At 40.6% G+C, this 26,129-nt stretch overlaps 2 protein-coding genes across 5 annotated transcripts in view; one reads left to right on the top strand and one right to left on the bottom strand.

Moving 5' to 3' along the window:
• The window catches only part of CEP290 (centrosomal protein 290), a 121,891-nt gene extending 116,021 nt beyond the window's left edge, over positions 1–5,870 (bottom strand). For both annotated transcript variants that reach the window (XM_084640647.1, XM_084640648.1), the window contains exon 1: positions 5,750–5,870. The gene's annotated coding sequence lies outside the window, so the exon portion shown is untranslated. The remainder of the gene's footprint in view (positions 1–5,749) is intronic.
• Positions 5,871–6,150: 280 nt separating this feature from the next.
• Positions 6,151–26,129, top strand: part of TMTC3 (transmembrane O-mannosyltransferase targeting cadherins 3) — a 46,780-nt gene continuing 26,801 nt past the window's right edge. The window contains exons 1-6 of one of the 3 annotated variants that reach the window (XM_084640844.1): positions 6,151–6,271; positions 13,696–13,832; positions 15,437–15,653; positions 19,088–19,306; positions 22,819–22,918; positions 23,747–23,862. In XM_084640844.1, the coding sequence (XP_084496970.1) occupies positions 15,465–15,653; positions 19,088–19,306; positions 22,819–22,918; positions 23,747–23,862 (624 nt within the window). In that variant the 5' untranslated portion in view covers positions 6,151–6,271; positions 13,696–13,832; positions 15,437–15,464. Of the gene's footprint in view, positions 6,272–13,695; positions 13,833–15,436; positions 15,654–19,087; positions 19,307–22,818; positions 22,919–23,535; positions 23,601–23,746; positions 23,863–26,129 lie in introns of those variants that run through there. The other 2 variants (XM_084640845.1, XM_084640846.1) reach the window with 2 other exon arrangements.

Genomic DNA, 26,129 nt, shown 5'->3' with positions numbered 1-26,129 from the left:
CTTGTTTGCGTAGACATTCCCATTTGGCCTAGGTGCACAGCATGATGGAGCTGCTTTGCCCAAATGATCACTTTTGGCAGGTGCTGGATTGCAAGTCACTTTGTAATTGGGTGCAGGGCTAATAAAGTGTTGTTATCCTTGGTTTGTGGGAGCAGAACTGTGCTTGGCATGCCATGCCCTGATTGAGGGTTTCACGCTCAGCTGAACTGTGCTCGCTAAGTGAGGGGTAGGAGCAAGGAGAACAACTGAGAGTGGGATGTGGTGGAGGGGGAAAGGAGGAGTATGTTAAAGGAACTTTTGATTGTCAGACTTAAGAACCTGAGGCAAAAACACTGCCCAACATACTCTGGGATGGGTGTGTTGCTCATGATGCTATGAATTCTGCTGTGACGTTGCACTCCATATCTTTTATGGAAATATGCTTATGTGTGTAAATATGCTGTAACTGGAATATTCTTTAAGCAAAAGGTCTCTTATAAAGTATCATAACAAAGGTTATAACCTACTGAATATATTCCTCCTGTTTGTATGCATGTATCATTCTTGTATCTGAAGCTAAAAATATGAAGTATAACTCTGAGGCCCTATTATAATTATGCAAAGTGTGGGCCATTAATGGTGGTTTAGAATCTTGATGGCTCCCATTGACCTAGTCAATTTGTTGTAAATGGTTTATTTACATGCAAAACTTCCTGTGTACATGTGGGCCAACCCAGGAAGAATGGAGACTAGGGGTTTTACAGTGACATGTCACCATGTCACATGACCCTGGAATCCATCTTAACCCTTGTATTTTTCCATTGATGAGGTAGGGGTAGGGACAAGCACAGACAAAAGATTCCTGCCTTGTGCCAAAGCTATAAAAGGGGGTGGAGCAGGACACAAGGGGATGCCAGTTATGAGAAAACCCCTGCTTACCACCTGAGATGTCTGCTGGAACTAACAAGGACTGTACCGGGGAAAGGATTGGGCCCAGACTAGGAAGAATTCTAGTCTGTGAAAGAAGTTTATTGGAACATCTCTGAGATATTACCTGTAATCAGTTTCTTAATGTATTAGGCTTAGACTTGCATGTTTTTGCATTATTTTTCTTTGTGATTTACTTTGTTCTGGCTGTTATTACTTGAAACCATTTAAATCCTACTTTTTTATACTTAATAAAATCACTTTTGTTTATTAATAAACCCAGAGTAAGTGATTAATACCTGGGGGAGTAAACAGCTGAGCATCTCTCTCTAGAAGTGATACAGAGGGTGAACAATTTACAAATTTACCCTGTATAAGCTTTATACAGAGTAAAACGGATTTATTTGGGGGTTGGATCCAATTGGGAACTGGGTGTCTGGATGCTGGGACAGGTAACCTACTGAGCTGTTTTCACTTAAAGCCTGTAGCTTTGGGGGTGTGGTCCAGACCCTGGGTCTGTGTTGCAGCAGGCTGGCGGGTCTGGCTCAACAAGACAGGGTTCTGGAGTCCCAAGCTGGCAGGGAAAACAGGCTCAGAGGTAATTTCAGCACATCAGGTGACAGTCCCAAGGGGATCTCTGTGACCAAACCTGTCACACCTGCCTGCAACATTTTCCCAAGGTAAAGCCGGGTTTCTTTCCCCCTCTTTATTATAAAAATTATTTTCCATGCCAGACTCAGTGCTTGCAAGAGGGGAAGTATTGCCTCTCTGAGGCACCCAGCAAGTGATATATAATTTTCCCAGGTTACTGGGATCGGGGCTCTGGTTCTTGTGGTATTGTGAAGAAGGAACACCTAGATGTTGAACCCGGCCTTGTCACTGCCAACTCCGCGTGGCGGAATGGTTACAATTGTTATTAAAAGCTTTGTTAAAACAATGAATATATTTTATAAGCAATGAGACACATGAATATATTTATTAAGCAATGATACCCTAAATAATGTACTGAGACTCAAAATTCTTCAAAAAGAAAAGGAGTACTTGTGGCACCTTAGAGACTAACAAATTTATGTGAGCATAAGCTTTCGTGGGCTAAAACCCACTTCATCGGATGCATTCAGTGGAGAATACAGTGGGGAGATTTATATACATAGAGAACATGAAACAATGGGTGTTACCATACACACTGTAAAAAGAGAGTGATCACTTCAGGTGACCTATTACCAGCAGGAGAGCGGGGGGGGGGAGGGGGGAAACCTTTTGTAGTGATAATCAAGGTGGGCCATTTCCAGCAGACTCATTCACTGGCACATCTACCAATGTGATATATGACATCATGTGCCAGCAATGCCTCTCTGCCATGTACATTGGTCAAACTGGACAGTCTCTACATAAAATAATAAATGGACACAAATCAGACGTCAAGAATTATAACATTCAAAAACCAGTTGGAGTCACTTCAATCTCTTTGGTCACTCGATTACAGACCTAAAAGTTGCAATTCTTCAACAAAAAACTTCAAAAACAGACTCCAATGAGAGACTGCTGAATTGGAATTAATTTGCAAACTGGATACAATTAACTTAGGCTTGAATATAGACTGGGAGTGGATGGGTCATTACACAAAGTAAAACTATTTCCCCATGTTTATTCCCCCCCCCTCCACCTACCACTGTTCCTCAGATGTTCTTGTCAACTGCTGGAAATGGCCCACCTTGATTATCACTACAAAAGGTTCCCTCCCTCCCCCGCTCTCCTGCTGATAATAGCTCACCTTAAGTGATCACTCTTGTTACAGTGTGTATGGTAACACCCATTGTTTCATGTTCTCTATGTATATAAATCTCCCCACTGTATTCTCCACTGAATGCATCTGATGAAGTGGGTTTTAGCCCACGAAAGTTTATGCTCAAATTTAAATTTGTTAGTCTCTAAGGTGCCACAAGTCCTCCTTTTCTTTTTGCGAATACAGACTAACACGGCTACTACTCTGAAACAAAATTATTCAAGCAACTACATGATCTTGTTGTAACTCTTATCTTACGTTTACCTTCCCAACTGTTTTGTTTTTCTTATAACCACTTGTTAACTACTGTCTTTTATATAGGCATCAATCTTGCAATTGGTCAAGTGGAAAGACCTCTGTGTTTGCATGAATGACTATTAATCCAATTATAGGATTGGGACTTTAAACTGTAAATTCTTAGGAGCACTGACTGGGTCTTCTATATGTTCTGAAAATGCAAAGGACACTTTTGGGTGCAGTAAACCAAATAAGGCTATAACGTATCAGTTTATTGACGATGGCACAGTCAAAAAAAAACAACACTTGCTTCCTCCACTTGCTAGAACATGCTGTGCTGGTTGTATTTGTAGATGATCTCTTTATCACAATGGATGAAGCTTGTGGGTCCATGCTGATAGTATTAGATCTATCTGCTGCTTTGCATACTAATGATTGTGAGCTATTGTTGACCAACTTGCCTGCGGACTTATGCGGCAGTAGATGGGGCTGATTTTACATGACTTGGGGTCATCTCATCTCATACAGGGCTCTGTTTAGTTACCCCTCTTCTTCAGTGTACAGTATGTATAGGATCATTGAGAGGGTATATTAGGAGATATGGCTTGTGATGCCATCAGTATGCTGATGACACACAACTTTTAATTTTTTTCATCTCAGCCAGCCAGAGTGGTGAACTACATTAACTTGTAGCTGTTTGAAATTGGAGCATGGTTGAGATGTAGTTCAATCCAATATGACTTTATATATAACACATTATAGTTTATATAGTCCAATACTTTAAGTGAAGTGTGACAAATGGATAAGCAAGTTCTATTAATGGCACCATCTATGACCTAGGAACCTCTGGGTGCCAACTGGCAGAGGGCACAGGGGGTGCAGATACTTTTACAAGGATTTGCTGGGTTAGATATATGCATAATAGTTCACCAAAGGGTGGCATGTGAGCTCTCTACCAACAGCCAGTATCACACTAGTCATCATAATCATTGCCAAATGCATGTCTGGCTAATATTTCAAAAATTATCCATCTATATTGTAAATTATGTTCTTAAGGTAAGGCAGATCACCAGAAGGTGGCATGTCACAGACAGGTTCTTTGCAGGCAGGGATAACAGATGGTTATGTCGCTGTCTGGTCATTGTATACCAGTGGTTCTCAACCTATGTACCATTGTGGGCTGAATATACAGCTCTCTATGTGTTATGTGGGCCACATCCACAAAATATGTATGCTATCTATATGGCCCTGAGGATGTCACATGGGCCATAGATGTGTGCTGATTGGGCCACAAGCAGCACACGGGCTGAGAACCACTATTGTATACTGTCCACTTTATAATAACGGTGGTCTATTTGCATAGTAACGGTGATACCAGTGGAAAGATTCTGAACATTTATTCTTGTAGATTTCACAAAGAAATAAACAGCAGGAAGGGATCCCATTTTCAAGTAAAGACAGTGGATTGTGGGGGCACAGCCGAGAGTGAAGCATACCTTCACACCAAGCAGACAGTGTGTCATCTCTCATGAAAAAGGGATCACAGCCCACCTGGCTGGAAAGTGCCGGTGAACAATATTTTATTAGGCATGAGAGTATCTTGTTAATTAAAACTAAACCCTATAATGTGCGTTATGATTTTATTTTATATGTAACCCTTTGTTTCCGATACTTTAACTTGCTATCCCTGGAATCTCTATACTTAGATAAATCAACTTTTGTTTTCACTTTAAACATAACTATAAGTGATGAGCGTTAAGTGGAGTGATGTAAGGTAACCAGTAAACTGAAATGTACTGCTTATTTGCAGGTTTCAGAGTAACAGCCGTGTTAGTCTGTATTCGCAAAAAGAAAAGGAGTACTTGTGGCACCTTAGAGACTAACCAATTTATTTGAGCATGATAAGCTATTACCAGCAGGACAGTGGGGTGGGAGGAGGTATTGTTTCATATTCTCTGTGTGTATATAAAGTCTGCTGCAGTTTCCACCGTATGCATCCGATGAAGTGAGCTGTAGCTCACGAAAGCTCATGCTCAAATAAATTGGTTAGTCTCTAAGGTACCACAAGTACTCCTTTTCCTTTTTGCTTATTTGCAAGCAGTGAATCTGTGAATAATGCAAGTGCCCAGTGGACCTGGGGCTGGACACTCTAGGAGATGCTCAGAGGGTTCCAGGGCTGGAGTGTGCCTATCTCTAACCTGTGGAAAGCAAAGCACAGGGTCTGCACTAGGCTAAGAGAGGAGCTGGCACAGTCAAGGCTTCCTCCTGCTCAGGACAGGTGGCGGTGACCCTGGGTACCCAGGGGAGCATCACACCATCGCAATTAGCGACCCGATGGCTTCACATCCTTTCTCTTTGCCAGGAACGGTTTTAGAGGCTTGACGCGCACCCCATGGTTCCCTCACACGCCACCGGCCCCGCGACCATGGCTGTGGCTCTTCCCCATCAGCGTGTGCCGGGCGCGCACCGCAGTCTCCGCTCGCACATGGCCTCCACCAGCAAGAGCCGTGCTCCTGCCCACGCGGGCCCGGGCCCTCCCACGGCGCGTGGCCGCGCTCTGCAGGGAGGCAGCTGCCCTCTCCCACCGGGCCACAGCCAGGCTCCTCAGCCGCGCAAGGCGCTGTCGGCGGGAGGCTGCGGCGCGGCTCCCTCGCAAGTGCCCGGATAACGCGCCCCGAGCCTGGGCCCCGTGGAGGCGGGACGTGGGGAAAAGACGGGGGCCGCCGCTACCACCCCAACTGCCCTCCAGGGCCACCGGCGGCCTCCCCCCTGCCCGGCAGCTCCCCTCCTCCCCCCACCGCCGCGCCCTCCTGCCCTCACCCGTCTCGGTTGAAGCTACCGGAGGCAACGGCTGCTGCTAGGCGACACCATCAAACATCACTCCGTGGCTGCGTCAGCCCGCGCAGGGCGGGACCCGAATACGCGTCGACGTTGGTCGAACCAAAACTCCCGCGAGCCTACAAGCCCCAGCGTGCATAGCGGAGACTATGACTCCCGCCATGCAACGCGCCACAAAGAGTAAGGACGGCTCTCCATGGCACAGAAGATCGCTCTTTGTGTGAGGGGAATCCGCCAAGCCTAAATCCAAGACTACATTTCCCAGCATGCCTGCCGGCCTCGCCGAGACGTCAGGCCCTAGTGCCCTAGGCTACCTCAAGCCAGCCGGCACGCTGGGACCTGTAGTCTGGAGGGACAGCTCCCGGCATTCTTCGGGCCAGCGGTGGCTCTGCGCTTGCGTAGCGCAGAAGGGAGCGTCCCGGGTACTCCCAGCAGGGGCTCGGTAGCTGCGGAACGAGTTATGGGCGTTTGCAGCAGGGAGAGAGCGTTACCCCCGGGCGCCAGGTAGGGGAGCGCTGGAAGGGTGGGGCGATGCGGCCGGCCGGGCTGGGGCCTCCCCCAGGCGAGTGGGGCGGAGGGGACACGACGGGGTGGGTGATGCCGCCCGCGCTCCTCCGGCGGGGAGGGGCTGCTCCGCTCCCCCCCCCCCCGAGCCGCGACGTGCTCCCGCTGCCCTGTCCCGGCCCCTGCGCGCCCCTTGCCGCCTCGCGATGGGCAGCGGGGCGGGCCCAGCCTCGGAGCTGCCCCTTCCCTGAGTCTTGCCTCAGCGTCGGCTGCGAGGCCCCTGGACCACCACGGGGGCGGGCCCTTTCAGGCCTGCTTCAGCCGTACACCCCTCCCAGCCTGCAGAGCAGGGGTTTGCCCCGGCCCCCTAACGACCTCTCTCCGCTGCTCTGCCCCTGGGAGAGGCTGCATTGCAGTGCTACTGTCCGCATATAGCTGGCGTGCTGTGACTGGGGGCTCCTTGGGGCAGGGACCAGAGTCTTGTGTTTGGTTTCAGAGTAGCAGCCGTGTTAGTCTGTATTCGCAAAAAGAAAAGGAGTACTTGGGGCACCTTAGAGACTAACCAATTTATTTGAGCATCAGCTTTCGTGAGCTACAGCTCACTTCATCAAATGCATCCGATGAAGTGAGCTGTAGCTCATGAGAGCTTATGCTCAAATAAATTGGTTAGTCTCTAAGGTGCCCCAAGTACTCCTTTTCTTTTTGTCTTGTGTTTGTGCGGTGCCTGGCACAGCGGGGCTCCCCTAACTCAATCCAAATAAGGTATAGAAAATATGAGGACATTCTGGGAACTGGGATTGTTTAGTCTGCGGAAGAGAAGAATGAGGGGGCATTTGATAGCTGCTTTCAACTGCCTGAAAGGGGGTTCCAAAGAGGATGGCTCTAGACTGTTCTCAGTGGTAGCTGATGACAGAACGAGGAATAATGGTCTCAAGTTACAGTGCGGGAGGTTTAGGTTGGAAATTTGGAAACAGTTTTTCAGTAGGAGGGTAGTGAAACACTGGAATGCGTTACCTAGGGAGGTTGTGGAATCTCCTTCCCTAGAAGTTTTTAAGGTCAGGCTTGACAAAGCCGTGGCTGGGATGATTTAATTGGGGATTGGTCCTGCTTTGAGCAGGGGGTTGGACTAGATGAGCTCCTGAGGTCCCTTCCAACCCTGATATTCTGTGATTCAGCAACAACAAAAAACCCAGTAGCATACAGCCCTGAAAGCTGAGCTTGTTTTTTCTCATTACTGTTCCTGCCATGTGTTCTTCTTTGCAAGTGGATCTGTAGCTGTTCATTTTTCCATGTTCTTCTTTGTATGTACTGTTGCATTTTGATGCTCAACCAAGCCTGGCACATTTTAGGATATTTGACTCTCCCTGTGTGCATACATGCCTCAGCCCTATTGTAACCCCTTTCATCCTTGAGGGAGTACTCAAATTCTAATATAGCTTCCTCAGGGGTCACTTTAACTTTTTTCTAGGCATCCAGTTGCAGGAAACTAATCCCAATTTAAATAAAAGCAGTGCTTAGGCCATGTCTACAGTACCACCGCTATGGCAGCACAGCTACAGGACGGCAGCTGTGCCACTGTAGTGCACAATTTTTCACAAACCCAAGAGATATAACTATGTAAATCTAATTTTTAGTTGTATACTCAGTCTTATTTAGCAGGGTTGGGAAGGCAGGAGTGACTATACAGAAATCCAGAGAAGACTGTAACAAACTTCACAGTGACTTAACCAAGCTAAGTGAGTTGGCATGATGGTTGCAAATGACATTGTATGTAGGTAAATGCAAAATAATGCATATTGAAAAGAAATATTAAACTGTTCATATGCTCTAGAGTGTTCTGAGTCAACTATCTACTCCTGTGGGAGTTCTGTGCCTAAAAATTCTGCAACAAAAATTTACACACACCCCCACCCCACCCCCCGCTGCTAACAGAACTATAAACCGACTTTCAATAAAGATTAGAAATGCTGGTTTATAGCACTTTTTGATTGGTATGGGGCCTGATAACAGAGTTTTTATTGTATAAGGAACAGAATGAAGAATACTACAGCAAATATCCCATTACGTAAATCTATATGTGGCCTCATCTAGTAAACTGCAGAACTGGTCCCCCAGTTTCAAAAAGAATGTTGTAGATTGAGGGAGGGTTTGGAGAAAGGCAAAGAAACTATCAGAAGGATGGAAAAACTTTCACGAGAGATTGAAAAGACTGGGATTGATTACCTTAGAAAGGAGCTAAACAAGAACGAATAAGATAAAGTATACAAAATAATGAATGGTACAAAGAAGGTGGACTGGAAGCTTCTGTTCTCCATGTCTCATAATACAATGAAAAGTGGGACAGTCAATGAAATTAAAAATGCCAAATTTAAAACCAATAAACACAAGATATAATTAAACTTGTGGAACTTGTAGCCACTGGCTGTTGTTGAAGCCAAAGGCTTACAACAGCTCTGCTTCTTTTGAAAAGAATTCAAGTTACTGTTTATTATTAATGTTTTCAGTTGAGAGCTTCTGAAAGAAAGAGAGAAAGAAAATTGGAATATATCTGAACCCTCAGAAATATTGAGTAGATGTAAATTATTTGTAATATTTTTCAGGAGTTAGAACTGTAGCACAAAAACTTACTACAGGTTACTTCACAGTCCTAGTGTCTGAGGAATTTTAATGGAAACCTATTCTTGTCAGGTTTCCACACAGTTTTGAAAAAAGCTAAGTGAATCAAACTGTAATTCACCTATGTAAAAGTGCATGTGGTGTTGCACCATGAACTGTTCTTAATGCACTTCTTCTGTGTTGGAATTACTTTACCATCTTTACACAGAACTTGAAAAGATTTATTAGAGCAGTAAAGTATTCTGGGAATAATATAAAATGCATGCTATACAAGACTTATACACTGTATACAAGACTTACACAATGTAAACATATTTCCCTTCTTCTATTTAAATATGGAATAACCAAAGGTGTATAATATACATGTGTAAAATAGTTATTGTGTGAAAAAATGTAAATGTTAAACAACTAGTAGAAGAGGAATATTCAGTCCACTTCCAGTTGTATAAAATTGACTCTCAATTAATGAGAGGTCAGTCTGATCAATATAAGCCCAATTCTTTTTTTTCCTGCAACATTCCATGATAGGAATGAGCTTGCACAGGGCTTGCTTCCCACGGGATTGCTAATTATGAAACAGTGAATAGCTATACCATACTTCAAGTTACAACAGCATTTCTGTCTAAACATGAATTTTCTAACTTCTCCACACAGGTAGTCAGATCATCTTGAAAACTGACCTGCAAATTCAGGCTAGAGTTTATGGTTTTATATTTAGAGCTGCTTGGTCTAGGGGTTCCTGGTTACTCTCAAAAGTCTACTCCTTATTCCCCTTATGGCCTGTTTTCTAAATTCAATTTTCTTAACCATTTTTGTTGGTATGAGGGCGAAAAAAATCTGTGGGCAACAACCATATGAAATTGTATCACTGGCTTGCCCCACTGAGATCTGGTGTTCACTACAAACAATTTGTGAAACCTTATAAATAAAAATGTTGTTTAACTTTATTTCTGTTTCTAGAGTAACATACCAGAACGTTGTTCTAGCATAAAATGCCAGCACTGTACATGGAGGTAATTGAGATCCCTTGCACACAAAATTCCCACTAGTTTAGGGGGAAGTAACCTGGGTGAGAGCCAGGAGGCCATGAATTAAAGTCTCGTCTTTAACTGGCGATATTTCTGTGCTTCTCATGATTCTTATTATTGGTTAATACCCCATATTCTCTGCTTCGGATAGACAACTATCATATCCCACCTGTCTTACCAGTAAGATAACTGAGATTGTGTCAGCTTTCTGTGGCTCGTGCAGTGAATAGACCCTAGGTCTTTAAGGTATAAGACTCAAGTCTTCCGCATTCAGCCACCCTGGGTTTTGAAATTACTGTATCAAATCTCAGTGCTTACTTAGTCCATCAGTAACAGCTTCCCTAACGACTAGATCAGCGATTCTCAAACTGTGTGGGTCATGACCCCATTTTAATGGGATCATTAGGGCTGGCTTAGACTTGCTGGGGTCTGGGGCCCAAGCCCAAGGGCTTCTGCTTTGGCCTCCCAGCCTGGGATATTGTGGCTTTGGCTCTCTTTTTCCCCTTGGTCCCCCCTTCCTGGGGTCCTGTAGCAATGTTTCTTGTCAGAAAGGGGTCGCGGAGCAATGAAGTTTGAGAACCCTGGCACTAGACTACAGTTCCTTTACCGAATTAGGAATAGAACCGGGGATCCTGATTCCCAGCATTCTAATGATGTCTTGCAAAAAGTTTTGCAACGTATTTGGAAGGTGTGTTAGCTCCAGGGGTAGAAGATTGTGGTGTGGATTTAAATGTCCTTAATGCTGAGTTGAGTCAGTATAATTCAGCGTATTGTAATTTCTGTCTTGCCCATGTAAAGTTGCAGCCAGTTTTCAGTTTATAAATCTTTGCATGCTCTCCTTAATTCACCAAAAAAGTCAAATAGCTTTGGCCTGACAAAGGTTTTACAAGGTAACTTCTCACAGAGCCAGAAACATAATCCAGGTTCTTCAGAACCTACTCATTCGCTAAGGGAATGTCGACACGGTAGTTTTTACCCCTATAGCTGGAGCCCCGCAAGCCTGAGTTAGCTGACCTGGGCCAGCCACAGCTGTGCTGTGGGTCTTTTATTCCAGTGTAGACATACCCTTAGTTACATTGCCTTTACAAAGATCTGTGAGACACACACACATGTTTGCCTAACAAATAATTGTATATAAAGATGTTTCTGTATTGTGAATGAGAGAAAGAACTGCAGGGAAAAGGGATGATACTGAAGTTGAGGAGATGGGCTGGAGCTTAGAAATCGGTTTTCTACTGTGCGCTGCAACAGACATCCTATGTGATGGTGGGCAAATCACATAAATCAGGATTTTCAGAGGTGACCTCTAAATTTGGCCATAATCTCCCTTCTCTAAAATGGACACCATGATATTTTCCTCCGTCACAGAGGTAATATGCAGATAACTATGGTAATATTAAAGGTACAAAACAACCAGGAGCTGTGCAAGGAGAAATGAATGGTAAGAAGGATCAGGACTTAGAGGTATATTAGGAGTTCCAGTAACATTGGGAGGATTGGAACTGGGTTGGGGTAAGTGGGATGGCCACCTTGGATTTTTGCTGTGTAAGGGAAGGAGGGCAAGGCTCAAGGAAACATAGAGTGAGATGGGGAGCCAGGGATCAATGTTGGGCAAAGCCTTCTGTGTAAAGAACTATCCCCAGTGAACTTGGCTGAGAGCAGGCACTCGCTCAAGTGCTATGCTTGTGTGACATTCCCCAATGTGCAACCTGAACTGCTGTGTCTCCTTAGTTCTCCAGCCTGGGATGCCTTTTACACAATTTTGCTAGTGAACAGTAAAACCCCTCTAGGCTCTGCTCACTCATAGCAACGAGCATTTCCTGGGGGTGTTTTGGGTTTTGAAGCTTATGGTTCATGTTCCTCCACAACCCTAACAATAACAATCTTGGCCACCTTAACTGAGCCTTTCCTGGTTTTCTGACATTTGAGTTTGGGATTGTGAAGTGCAATATTCCAAAAGGGTACTGGGAAGCAGAAGACCCCTCTTCTGCACCAGCCTTAACTTCTCCTTAAAAGAACTTTCTGTAAGTGATGTTCAATTATATTTGACACATTTATTTTTTAAAATTCAGTGACTTATTCTCTTTTTTTAATTACAAAGGTATTTTTAAATTTGAGGAGAGGATCCCTGCAATAGTTGAATTGCTCTATTACTCTACACTTGGAGTACTGAAAGTCTTCTGTGCTATTTGTAAAGAAAACCTCTTCCAACTCTCACTTTCTTGATTTCAGTTTCTTCTGACTGATTCTTCTCAAAGCTACCGGGCTAATAGCACATCTTATATCTAATGGTCTTTTCAAATGCATACTCCCTTAGGCCCTGGGCCCCCAGCCATCACCTCTATCTAGCAGTGGAATCATGGAATTCTCTTGCCCTCAGACCAGACCTGGGCTTCAGTCCCCTGTGATGAATTGTAATGATTTGATCACACCTGACTTATCTTCAGTACTTGAAGTTTTGCTCCTTCCAGGAGTAATGGTTAGTGGTAACCAGGGACCAAACAACCTCCTTAAAACAAAGTATTATTTATTTAGGAAAAAAGCTTTTAAGAGAACTCAAATAATAAAACACTAAAACAGACTATGCACATGTCTAGTTTACCAGGTGTCTAACCATCTGTGACACTTGCTTGGAGTTCTGTGGCTTGAGAGTCACCTTATTATGCCCCCCTGCTTTTGACCTCTCCTCTTCGTCCAGCAAGGGGGGGGGAGAGAGAGAGTAAACTTCCATTGTGTTGGCTGATAACATTTATTTTCCATGTGAACCAAAGCAGATGAGTGAATATACATCCCTTGTCTGGCCAAAATCTGTTTGTCAGCCCTGTCTGGGATACAGGCTGTGGGATACACACATTTTCAGTGCATATAAACAGCTCCTTAAATGTCAATTGAACATACATCTTGAAATGATCATGATGACCAGTACAACATGAGCTTTTATTAGAGACCACACATGACCTTTTTTGCATAAATACTATGAAAGCAATGTGTTAGGTGAAATGAGTTTATCAGGCCTGAAAGGAGTTGCTGCTAGAGAACAGTGGACCCTTTGCCAGTTGGCACTGAGGTGTTCCTAGGGTCACACCATGTTCCACATTAGGATTAGGGTAGGTCTAAGCTTCCTATATACTCTCCAAGACCCCTAGGGTCTGGCTGCCATTGTCTGTTCCCTAATTCATGAGCCATTTCTTTCTCCAGCTTCATCTGCTTAGTCCTTTGATAAACACCCCCTTCCATAAGGGCACGTCTTCACTGGCAACGTTAAAGCGCTGTGCTCTTTTAAAAAAAACACCTCCAAGAGGGGAGTAGCTACCACTCTACACTGGCACTTTACAGCGCTCAGGGGGGTGTTTTTCACTCCCCTGAGCAAGAAAGTTGCAGCGCTGTAACGTGCCAGTGTAGACAAACCCTGAGAGCAGGTCACTTTTTAACAGTTTATTGCCCTCTGATCCGTTAGATCCCAGCCTGGGCAGAACAGCTGTGTCACTTTGCCCTGTAATTGCCCTTTTGTTTGTTCTTCCCTACACCCCCCTGCTAATTAAAACAATACATTCATACAGGAAAGTCTTATAACCCAGTATGCAGTAACTTCACCTCACTGATCAGGTCACATCAATGTTAATAAAATAATTATTTCACAGTATTCTTAGACTATTGCAGTAGCAATTTAATGACTGTTTCTAGTGCTTGATGAGTTTACCAGACAATTGTGGAAGATGAAAATGAAAGAGGGGGTTCAGTTTTAGTATTTTCCCTGAATATCGTTTTTCATCTTTATAGAAAATTCCCATAAGCATGCTGTAAGTGTGATCAGGAGTAACGCCAACACAGTTTGCATAATTAGAAAAAAATATTAAGTTCACCTCTTCATGAACTTTCTACTGAGAATGCAGATAAACAAAGCGGTCACTTCAACAGTAAGTTAAACTTCTTATCATTACAAATCATTACTTCCTTGCTGTTGAGCATCTAAGGTACTTAACTGAAGCACTTAAGTTTTATATAGAATGTTTTCTGTATATTCCAGAAGGTTGGGTTTATATGATTTAGTTTTCTTTTTAGTAGCTGTTTTCCACAAAAAAAATATTAAAAATGCAGTTTTAAAATTCTGCAAAAACATTAACAGTACAGTCCGTGCCATTTAGGGTAACGCTGTATGCTGCGAGTGTCCTCTTATTTGTGATTAGGATTTGAGAGCACTGGAGTTTTATGGTTCTGTTATTTATACTAGAGCTGTCAAATAATTAAAAGAAATCTCAATCATGAGTTAAAAAAATCCTGATTAATCACAGTTTGAATCACACTGTTACATTTAAATTGGTATTCTATTATCATTTGTATATATTTTGGATGTTTTTTACATTTTGAAATCTATAGATTTCAGTTATAACACAGTACAAAGTGTACAGTGCTCACTTTATATTACTATTTTTAAATTACAAATATTTGCACTGTAAACAAGATAAAATAAATAGTATTTTTCAATTCACCTCATACAGGTACTGTAATGCATTCTCTTTATTATGAAAGTTCAACTTACAAATGTCAAATTATTATATTTTTTTTACATAACTGCACTCAAAAACAAAACAGCGTAAAACTTTAGAGTCTACAAGTCGAAGCATGAAGGGGCATATGAATGTTTAGCATATCTGGCACATAAATACCTTGCAATGCTGGCTACAACAGTGCCATGCGAATACCTGTTCTCACTTTCAGGTGACGTAAATGAAAAAACAGGCAGTATTATCTCCCGGAAATGTAAACAAACTTGATTGTCTTAGCAATTGGCTGAACAAGAAGTAGGACTGTTTGAGGTGAATTGAAGAGTACTATTTATTTTATCTTTTTTTACTGTGCAAATATTTGTAATAAAAAATAATATATAATGAGCACTGTACACTTTGCATTCTGTGTTGGAATTGAAATCAATATATTTTAAAAAGTAGAAAAACATCTAAAAATAGTTATAATTTTAAATTGGTCGTCTTATTGTTTAACAGTGCAATTAATATTGCGATTAATCATGATTTTTTTAAAATTTAATTTATTTTGCTATTAGGGTAACTCCGTATTAATTGAATGCATTAACTGTGATTAATTGATAGCCCTAATCTATACCATTCATAGGGCAGTGCTCTGACTACAAGTGTCTCTGGCAGCAAGGCTTATGGTATGTGATGGCCACTTCTGAGTTTTTTATAGATTGAAATAAGTAAATGAAACACAGCAGGAGAGAGGTTTGTTTGGATGTAAACCTTCATTCAGGGGAGAAAGTTTAGTCACAACATTATTCTTAATGTTAGGTTTTGTAAAATTTGTTTTGAAAACCTCAGTTTTAAGCTTAAATTTATTACTGTCACCTCGTATGTATAAATTTAGTTTTGAATTAATTTAGTTTTTTAGTGCTTATACCTTTCTAATATGGATTGTTCTAAATCTACGTTCAACAACTGAAGTTGAAATAAACTAAAATTGAAATCAATAAAATCTGTGTTCATGGATCTGTCCATTTTTCCAGATTTAATCCATGAAAGCTTGCGGAGAAGATGGCTGATGTTAGCCTGAAGGAAATAGCACTAATAATAGGTGTGGTGGCAGCCTGTTACTGGAACAGTCTCTTCTGTGGCTTCGTTTTTGATGATGTTTCAGCAATTCTGGACAATAAAGACTTGCATCCTTCTACTCCTTTAAAAAATCTGTTTCAGAATGACTTCTGGGGGACTCCTATGTCTGAGGTAAATTGGCCATAAGATATATTTAGTCTCAGAAATACTGTAAGTTCTTCAAAGTTCTGCTTCTTATGTTCTCCTTTATCATTTCATTTTTACAGAATAGTTTGTTTCATAGTTGGTAAATAATACCTATTTCTAACCTGTTTGTTTTATAAACTCGTTTGGTTAATCAACAGCCTATTGCTACAAAATATAAACTAGTCCTGTATCACATACCATGCTTTTGTCCATCCAGTCTTATTTTTATATTAGAACTTGTAGTATCTGAACACTACCGAAGAATTAAAAACAATAACAACAAAAAACCCTAATAATAGACCATTCTATAGAAACTGGAAGAAAAGATGGTCTTGTAGTTCATACAGTTGCCTGGTACTTGGGAGAGCTGAGTTCTCAGCTCTGCTATCAGCTTTACCTTGGGCAAATCGCTTCATCTCCCTAGGTGAAATCCTGGCAAAATTCCTTTTGACTTCATTGGGGCCAGCATTTCACCCTCTGTGCCTCACTTCCAAATATTTCCCCATCTTACATAAGAAATTCGTTAATGTTTTGGAGGCACTCAGCTACTACAATGGGCAGGGTGGGGTTGGGGGGGCATATAAGTACCTAGGAAAGCCTCTGTACACGGTCTGTTATATCCTCAGGTCTGATATTAGACATTCTGAGACCTTAGTAGAAATACAGAGATTAAATAAAATATGCATGTATATATTCACAGCTATAATCCAACTGCTGAAAAGTAAATGGTCTCACATATACAAAACTGCCAAGCTATTTAGTTGTAATGTTTCAGAGTAGCAGCCGTGTTAGTCTGTATTTGCAAAAAGAAAAGAAGTACTTGTGGCACCTTAGAGACTAACAAATTTATTTGAGCATAAGCTTTCGTGAACTACAGCTCACTTCATCGGATGCATGCGATGAAGTGAGTTGTAGCTCACGAAAGCTTATGCGCAAATAAATTTTTTAGGTTTACATTACAATTAAAGACTAACAGTTGAATTTTTTTCAGTTTGAAAGAAACCCAAAGAACTATTACAACACTTCAACCATTAGGAATGTGCTTTACTAGTAAACAAATCTACTCTCATTGGTTTAATTACCTCTGATACAATCTTATTATTTTACAGTTCATAATGACTGTACCCTGAAGTAAAACAAAATTTCAGATACATCAAATGTTTACCTATGTTGTTTAGTTTTACAGATCACCCAACAATTTAAGAAATGTCAGTACAATCCATGTATTTGTTGATGAATATTAATTTATTTTTCTCAGTTTGATAACTTCCTAAGATTTAGTATCACAAAAATAAAATAAAATGCCATAAAAGTAGTTTGGAAACACTTCCATATATTTTAAAATATCTTTTTATGGCTGTGATATTTTATCATTTTAAGAAACGGTCCTCTGACTGTATAGCCATGAGGTAGGATTTGGGACTTTCTTACTAGCTGGCAGTGTTAGTATATAATACTGTAGATGCATTTATAATTTCTGGTGCCTATATTAATAGCAGGTTTCAGAGTAGCAGCCGTGTTAGTCTGTATTCGCAAAAAGAAAAGGAGGACTTGTGGCACCTTAGAGACTAACCAATTTATTAGAGCATGAGCTTTCGTGAGCTACAGCTCACTTCATCGGATGCATATCGTGGAAACTGCAGAAGACATTATATACACACTAAAAAGAAAAGGAGGACTTGTGGCACCTTAGAGACTAACCAATTTATTAGAGCATAAGCTTTCGTGAGCTACAGCTCACTTCCTCAGATGCATATCGTGGAAACTGCAGCAGGCTTTATATATACACAGAGAATATGAAACAATACCTATTCCCACCCCACTGTCCTGCTGGTAATAGCTTATCTAAAGTGATTTCCAGCACAAATCCAGGTTTTCTCACCCTCCACCCCCCCACACAAATTCACTCTCCTGCTGGTGATAGCCCATCCAAAGTGACAACTCTTTACACAATGTGCATGACAATCAAGCTGGGCTATTTCCTGCATAAATCCAGGTTCTCACATCCCCCCACCCCCCCACCATCCCCACCACCATGGGGGTGGGGGGATGTGAGAACCTGGATTTATGCAGGAAATAGCCCAACTTGATTGTCATGCACATTGTGTAAAGAGTTGTCACTTTGGATGGGCTATCACCAGCAGGAGAGTGAATTTGTGTGGGGGGGTGGAGGGTGAGAAAACCTGGATTTGTGCTGGAAATCACTTTAGATAAGCTACTACCAGCAGGACAGTGGGGTGGGAATAGGTATTGTTTCATATTCTCTGTGTATATATAAAGCCTGCTGCAGTTTCCACGATATGCATCTGAGGAAGTGAGCTGTAGCTCACGAAAGCTTATGCTCTAATAAATTGGTTAGTCTCTAAGGTGCCACAAGTCCTCCTTTTCTTTTTAGTGTGTATATAATGTCTTCTGCAGTTTCCACGATATGCATCCGATGAAGTGAGCTGTAGCTCACGAAAGCTCATGCTCTAATAAATTGGTTAGTCTCTAAGGTGCCACAAGTCCTCCTTTTATATTAATAGCAATTGAGGTACCTTTCAAGGAAGAGTTATATTAATATCCTACTTATTGTGACTTCGCAGTCTTATGTCAATGCACAAACTCATTTCATATCTAAGAAAAATTATCTTTATAATGACATGTGGCAACACTACTAACTCCCAGTAATCTAGAGAGAGTTCTCACCAAACTTTATGTTCAGAATGTCTAAATTACAGAATTTAGTTATCAATTAAACAGATTAATAATCTTTGTGAAACTATCCTACTCGTTTAATCTCAAATACTTCTTATTTAAAAAAATTTGTATTTTTAAGATATGCCAGACTGGAATGGTATAAATAGCATGGATGATAATGCGTAATACAATACACATTTTATTTTCATTTTTCTGGTTAAACTAGCTTTGAGTACACATTATATAATTCAGAAGTGTGCTCATGAGGGCCAGATAAGAATGTAGATAGATACAAACTTTGCTCATATATCAAACTAATACATATATTAAAAATAGTTGAATTTTATTTTTATATTTTTGGCCATTTTTATTAGTGCTTTATCTAGTAGAGCACCAGCTACAGTAAGTAGTGGATCAGACAGTATACTTGAAAAACATACAAAACCCATTTGGAAGCTGGGGAAATGGTCACAATTAACTCTTTACATTTTTCCTATCTTATCATTTTTCCTGTTCTCCTTAATTCTCCCTGGAATTTTAAATGGATGTCAGTCTCTACTTTCTGTTCTTAACTGTTGTGTAGTGCTGCTCTGCACTGTTAACCAACTGGTGTTTTCATCTTAGGTAGATGCACTGCAATAATGGAAAAAATACTTGTGTATAGTTTAAATTGCTTTGGGGTTAAAGGCCCTGTATAAGTGTAAGCTGATGATTATTACTGTTTATTTATTTCCCTGTAGGAGAGGAGTCATAAGTCATATCGACCTCTTACTGTCCTCACATTTCGTTTAAACTACCTGTTCAGTGAGTTAAATGCCGTTTCTTATCACCTCCTAAATCTGGTTTTTCATGCGGTGGTTTGCATAGTCTTCCTCAAGGTCTGTAAGCTTTTTCTGGACAACAGGAGCAGTGTAATTGCATCCTTGCTATTTGCAGTGCACCCAATACACACTGAAGCGGTAGGTAAACCTGAGAAGGGCACATTTCATTCATTTATTAAAATGTTTGGCTCCATTTAATTTCATATGTGTATATGGTGTGTATGTGTGTTAGTATATTGTAGCTTCTAAAAGTATTTATACTGCTGAGGTGTAAGAAAAACTATCATAAAGTAAAACACATTTTAACAATGAGGATTTGATAAGGCTTTTGCTATTGTGCAAAAAAAGTTCCACAGTTTAAATCTATCCCAATTCAGTAAAGCCACAATTTTCTGTTTCGCGTTCAATTACTTTTGTGATCTCAATCCAATTCATAGTGGACAAGTAGCTGCACTGCAAAACTAATAATTCAACACAATTAGAAATAACTGTCAATCATAGCACAAAAGTCAAGGATGATCCAGATCCTGGTTGGTTGGTTGGTTGTTTTTTGTTTTGTTTTGTTTTATTTTTAAACAAAGTTGTGGAAGCTTTTCCTGGAGGCAGTTAACTTAGCTCACATAATGAGTGAACTTCTGGCTCTAGCTAAGAATTCATTTTACACTAAGTTCTGCAAGGATTTAGGTATTGCTGTGGTCATACTTTAAGTCCCTTCTGAAAGTGGTAATGGAGTTCCACTCCAATTACACCAATCATCCTGCCAACCTTTTTTCATTACTGTACAGCCATCAGAATAAGGCCTTTTTCTACAAGTTTGATGTGAAAATATCTGTTTTATATCTGGAACATACAGTAAAGCCCTTAGGAACATGGTGATTGTCATACTAGATTAGACTTGTGGTCCATCTAGTCCAGTGTCCTGTCTTTGACAGTGATCAGTACTGGAAACTTGAGAGAGATGCAAGAATTTCTATAGTAGACATGGTATACCCTGGCCATACAAGATATTTTTCCCAACCTCAGACTGAGGTTGGTTATGCCTGGAAGGTTAAGGATTTATACCTCCTTGTTATTTGCGTTCTCTCATGTAATTTATTTATTATCTTCTTTTTGCCTCCTACTGATCTCTTGGTTTCTGGGATATCTTGTGGCAGAGAGTTTCACAGGTTATTTATGCGTTTTATAAAAACTATTTCCTCGTTTCAGATTTGAATGATTGCTTTCGATTTCATTGGTTGCTCCATTGTTCTCTAATTTGGTGTATCCAGTGGAGTCCCTTTATACTGTTCATTATTTTCTTATATCTCCATCGTGTCTTCTTTTAATCATTATGGAAGTATTTTCCCTGCCACATTCATTGTCCATCATTGGACTACTTCTGTTTCTGACATTGAGTGTCTTTCAGACTCACAATCTATCTGTCTTGTTTGACACCAAAACAATAAACTTCGTTATTGCCAAGAATACATTGTCTACAGGGCTTTTTGATTGTATTTTTACTGCTTGAGCCAGCCAGGCTGGTAGCTTGGTAATGTCACAACTCCGTTCTTTTTGGAACGGAGCAACTCTGGTTAGCTAGCATCAGATCTGTTTCTATCCCAGAGATTTGTAAAGCAGCTACATGGTATTTTCTGTACATATTTCCAAGTGCATCTTTGCATAGATTGGGTTTCCATCCAGGATGACATTGTTCACAGACCTGTTCCCCAGACACTCCTAATCCGAAGAATTGTATTTGTGTCAGGAATTCTCTTTAAATTGCCCACTTTTGAAAATTTTCTGAATATATCTTAGTCCTCCATAACTTTTTGCATTGTAAAGGAGTTATCTTTCATATACACCAAAAAGAGAAACTGTTCCTGTTTTTTACCTTTTAAGGCATGGTTAGATTTGATTTTTCTCTTGTTAATCTTTATTTCTTATTTTAGAGATGTATCTTTAGCTTTAGTGCCCGAGAGTGGGAAGCATATGTTTGGGGAAAATAATACTCATTTATAATTCTTGTTCTCTAAACATACAGAGATCTCTGCATCACCACTCAACTTTCCCCCTCAGAATTTGAAAAAAATATTTAGAGTATTTTTACCTTATTTTTAATTGTTTTTTGAGTCAACATACTTTCCTTTGAAAACATGCAATCTTAAGTATCTCAAACTTCCAAAAATTTAAAGACCTGGGAGTTCTTGTCCGGTCTTGTGCTTCCAAGTTGTCATGGATCCACAGGTCCAGTGTTCTCGCATGGCTCTGGAACAGTCCCTGAGACGACTCATTTAGAATGTTAACCCCCTACAGGGTCACACACTCACTGGGGTAAGCCCCTTGGCTTCATCACCTCCTGGGATCAAACCCTGAAGCCTTCTGCACACCCAAAGGGAGCAATGTATCCCCCAACTTCCTTAGACTGGAATGACTCTCAGACAGCATTATCCAAGCAGAAGAGTTTATTAGATGTCTGGAACACAGCGTAGAAAATTCTTAGGTAGCATCGAAGTTAGAAAGTTACAACACAGTCCGTCTGGCTCAGTCCTGACCTTCCAGAGCCGCCTCCTTGCCCCAATCCAGAAGCGTGTCTCCTGCTTCCAGTAGTCCACACTATACTCAAGGGCACCTCCTCCATTCTTTGTTCTCATTCCCGGACAAAAACAGGTAACCTGGTTATCCTTCTTAGCTCTTTGTTCTCCCGCTGGCCAGAACTGACTGGCTTCCTGCAGAGAGAGAATCAACAATCTCAGGTCTTTTGTTGCTAGGCCAATGTCTGGGCCATTATCTTTTGGGTTCATCATGGGCATGGGACCCCAGACAGCCAGGTGTCAATCCCACCTGGATTGGTACAAAGAATAAACCACCTTTTACCACCACCTAGTTAACCATTTAGCACTTAAGGAAAACTGAGGCACACATAAAATGCATACAGAATGTTAAGAAAAATTCCCGCTTCATCACACAAGCACAAACCCAAGAGTGGCAATTCAGAGAGACATATCTTTGAGAAAAAGAATTACCAGTAAGTAGTTCATTTTCTTTTCTCCATCCTTTTATTAATTAATGTAAGGATTGACTTACCTCTCATCTTTACAGTGGTTCATAACTTGACCAAGTCACTCTATCATTTTATCACTTTATTTCATTGCTGGTGTGATACATTGTTCCTTTATCTCGCCTATTTACATACCCTTCTGCAATGTACAGAGGAGACATCTGTACCCTGTTGTTTTAAAGTTATACTATAAAATTACAGTACCAATAAATTTAGGGGAAGGGTCATGCTACCCTCATGCGGCACAATGAACTCCCGCTGAAATCATATTGTATGTTCTTTGCAAGGGTTATTCATGGTAAATATTGAAGTAATTTAATTAAATGGTACATGAGTAATTCCAGACATTTGCCACATGGGGGCACTTGAGGACTGTATATGTAATTATCAGCAATGGTGGAAGTAGTTAAGCCGCAGTCTGATCTCAGATATATGGGTGCAGTTCTTAGTGAACTCAACAGGAGTTGCACTTACATACCTGACGAAGATTCAGGCCCTATTTTTCTTTTCTTGTTTAGTTCTGTCTCTGGCTTCTAATTTCTGTAATATGAGCAATTTTCAAGACCTAATTCTGTTCAGAGGTTAACAGTGTTAACTTTTTTGCCCCCATCAGGTAACTGGAGTGGTTGGCAGAGCAGAGCTTTTATCATCTATATTTTTTCTAGCTGCTTTTTTGTCATACACCAAATCTAAAGGGCCAGACAATACAATAGGTAAATATCTAACATCATATATACATAACTTTTTTTTTTTTTTTTTTTTTTACTATATTGGTTTCAGGTAGTAAAATATAAACATAAATATTCTGGTTAACCAGTTAGTCTTAAAATAAGTCATCCTTAATTCAGACTGATGGTGCCTTGGTAATAACATATAAATAATACTTTGTACTATAAAGTACCTTTCATCTAAGGACTTCTGAGTGCTTTACAATCATTAACTAAACCATACAACTCTCTAGTAAAAAGGGTTACTATTACATTCATTTTTATAGAGGGGAGTGTACTGGAGTACGTAGGCTAATTGACTCTCTGAAATCAGTAACAGATTTGGAAGTAGAACTTAGGAGTTAAGAATCAATGATTTTCAACCTTTTTTCATTTGCGGTACCCTAAAAAAATTCAAATGGAAGTGCAGACCCTTTTGGAAATCTTAGGCAGGGGGGTTCACAGATCACAAGTTGAAAACCATTGGCTTAGATATACAGATATGAAAAGAAATTTTGAAAAGCTGGTAAAAATTATTTTCTTTTCATTTTCCTATTTGGAATATTTATATAAGTCTTCACACCTCTTTTCTTTTTCACACATTTCAGCTTCAAAGAGATGACAGAGAAACTGAGAAGGTACTTTAATGTAAAGTGAGGAAAAGACAGAACAGGTGGTAAATGTGTAGGTAAACTGCAACCTAATAGGGATCTTGTTGAAATACTGGCAAGTGAAAATTGTAGATAGTTAACTTTAATTAGTCAAATTATGTTGTTCACATGGGTGTCCTGTAAAATAGTGTGTTTTTATAATGTCTGTCTTTTTACGTTGCAGTGTGGACTCCAATTGCAGTGACAGTGTGTCTAGTAGCCGTTGCAACATTGTGCAAAGAACAAGGAATAACAGTGGTGGGGATATGCTGTGTCTATGAAGTATTTATAGCTCAAGGTGTAAGTTATTGTTGTAAAAATTTCCATTTTAACTATTTCCTTTGTCAAGCAGATCTGCAGTATTTTTGTAACAGAGTTTTAAATAACCATCACATACTTGTGTGCTGAGTATTTTGTCTGCTGAAGCAAACTGTATTTTTGTGAACTGGGAAAAAAAATTCATATGTACACCCTCACTGTATCCTGTAAATACAAAAGAACCTGTGTTAGTAGATATGCAGACAAAGATATTAGCAAAAATGGAAATAAATTAAAATTTGACATCTCTTTAATTTGAGTACAGACTGACGCTTGCAAAGGCCAGAATTATGTATATAATGTGGTTAAAGTGTAGGGTACATACAAATTAATTTTCCTTTTAATTTCTTTACATGAAATTAGAGAAGGTGCTTTCTATGGAGACTTTTCCATCAGATGTTAATGAACTGCCAAGTGTTCTGGAGTATCACATTTGAATCAATTAGCATTTAGATTTTTGTGAAATCTCATCATTCTGTAAAGACTCTAAAGTCAGTTTCTAAATAAAATGTAGGATTTCATTTTACCCTTTGAGAGTTAAAATTTGACATGTCCGTAATTTAATATTAACTTTCCTTTGTCAAGAGAGGGTGATATTCCTAGCAATTAAAATGTGTTTTTCTTAACATATCTTTCAGTAGTATACTTTGTATAGTTTAAATATATATAATTACGCATTTTAAGAAATTTTATTTTTAGAAGTTATGCGCCAAAACTGCAACAATATTTAGCCAAAATAAAAATAAATTATCACTCACATGCTTTCAAGGCTACGTTTTCAACTTTGTGCCTGCAAAAATTTGCATGTGCATTTTGTATGTGCAGTTTATGCATGTGTCTTTTGACTTGCCCCTGCCTTTTAAATTTTGGTCTGGAATTTCTAAACTAATTCAGTAGCATTTCTTTATACAGTGGATGCCACTTAATAGCAACCCTGATATTAACAACTTCTTCTCTAATGGCATCTCATGCCATTGACATTAATGTTAATATAGGTTAATGGGATTCAGATATTGGCAATGGCATGCTTTTTGAAAACTCTTTTTGAAAGAAAGTCCCTGCCCGCAGGCAGGTTTGTGGGGTTGCAGCCAGGGAACGCACATCCTAGCACTTCCTTCCTTGGCTGCAGCCCTGCCAACTTGCTTGCCCGCAGGGATCACACAGGAGGTAATAGGCTGGGGCACCCACATCCCTGCCCAAACCAGAAGCCCTGCTAGAGTCCTGGGGTTGCTGACTGGGTGAGGAGGGCAGTGGGCAAGGCAGGAGCAGGGAAAGTGGGCCTGCGACCTGGATGCCAGGGCTTTTACAGGGCACTTGAGGCTCAGAGCTGTATGGTACCTCTCCCCACTGCTATCCTGCACTAGCTGGCCCATAGCCTCCCCTCCTTGTGGAAAGTGCCAGGCTGCAGACCCCCTTCCTGCTGCTGTCTTGCCCCAGACAGGTTTGCAGGGCTGCAGCCAGGGAAGGCACCTTGCAGTGCTTCATTACTGGGCAGATCTCCACAAACCTGCTTTCATTTATTGGTAACTGCTAGATAATTGCAACTTTTTGCTGGCAACCAAGGGGTTGTTAATAAGCAGAATCTATTGTATTTTCATTATTTTGTCATTGCAAAGTCATGGGTCATCTTCATATGCCCTGTTGGAGCCCAGTGTGGCACTGCAGAAGTGCTCCAGCTTAATTTCCCCATCTGGGACAGCAATAGATTCACTTTTAACAGCCCAGGGCCAGGAGAAGCAAACACCATAACAAAACAGCACGTCTCCTTTTAATAAGGTTTGAGGACAGAAGCAATTACATTACATAGTTCATAAGGTCATCACCTCAGGGCCTGGATCAGAGCTAGCTCCCTATATTAAAATGCACAAAACAAAGACTCTGAGTTTGGTTGGGCTGATCTCCTAGATCCTGAGAGAGAAACTGAACTCAGTCTGGCTTCTACTGCCTTTTGTCCTATTCAATTTTCTGTTCCTGTTTAAACAGCCTAGCCGTAGGGGCAGGGCCTTCTTAATTATATATAAAGCTGTCCCTTAAAGAAGCAGTTTATTTTTTCACAGTCTATAAAAGTTTTTATTGAAACCCAGTACAAAAATCTTACACTCAAGGTAAGGGAATGCTCACAGAGCCTTAATTCTGTCCACTTGCACATGTGTTACAATAGTCTAGTTATAATCCAGACTATAACTATAATAGTCCTTTTAAATAATAAAATTGAATATACTGATTTTTTTTCTATAATCATATACCTT

Source organism: Lepidochelys olivacea (genome assembly GCF_965140295.1).
Source record: "Lepidochelys olivacea isolate rLepOli2 genome assembly, chromosome: 1".
Classification (NCBI taxonomy): domain Eukaryota; kingdom Metazoa; phylum Chordata; order Testudines; family Cheloniidae; genus Lepidochelys; species Lepidochelys olivacea.
The sequence above is the reverse complement of the archived record's forward strand: the minus strand, read 5'-3'. Positions and strand labels throughout refer to the sequence as shown.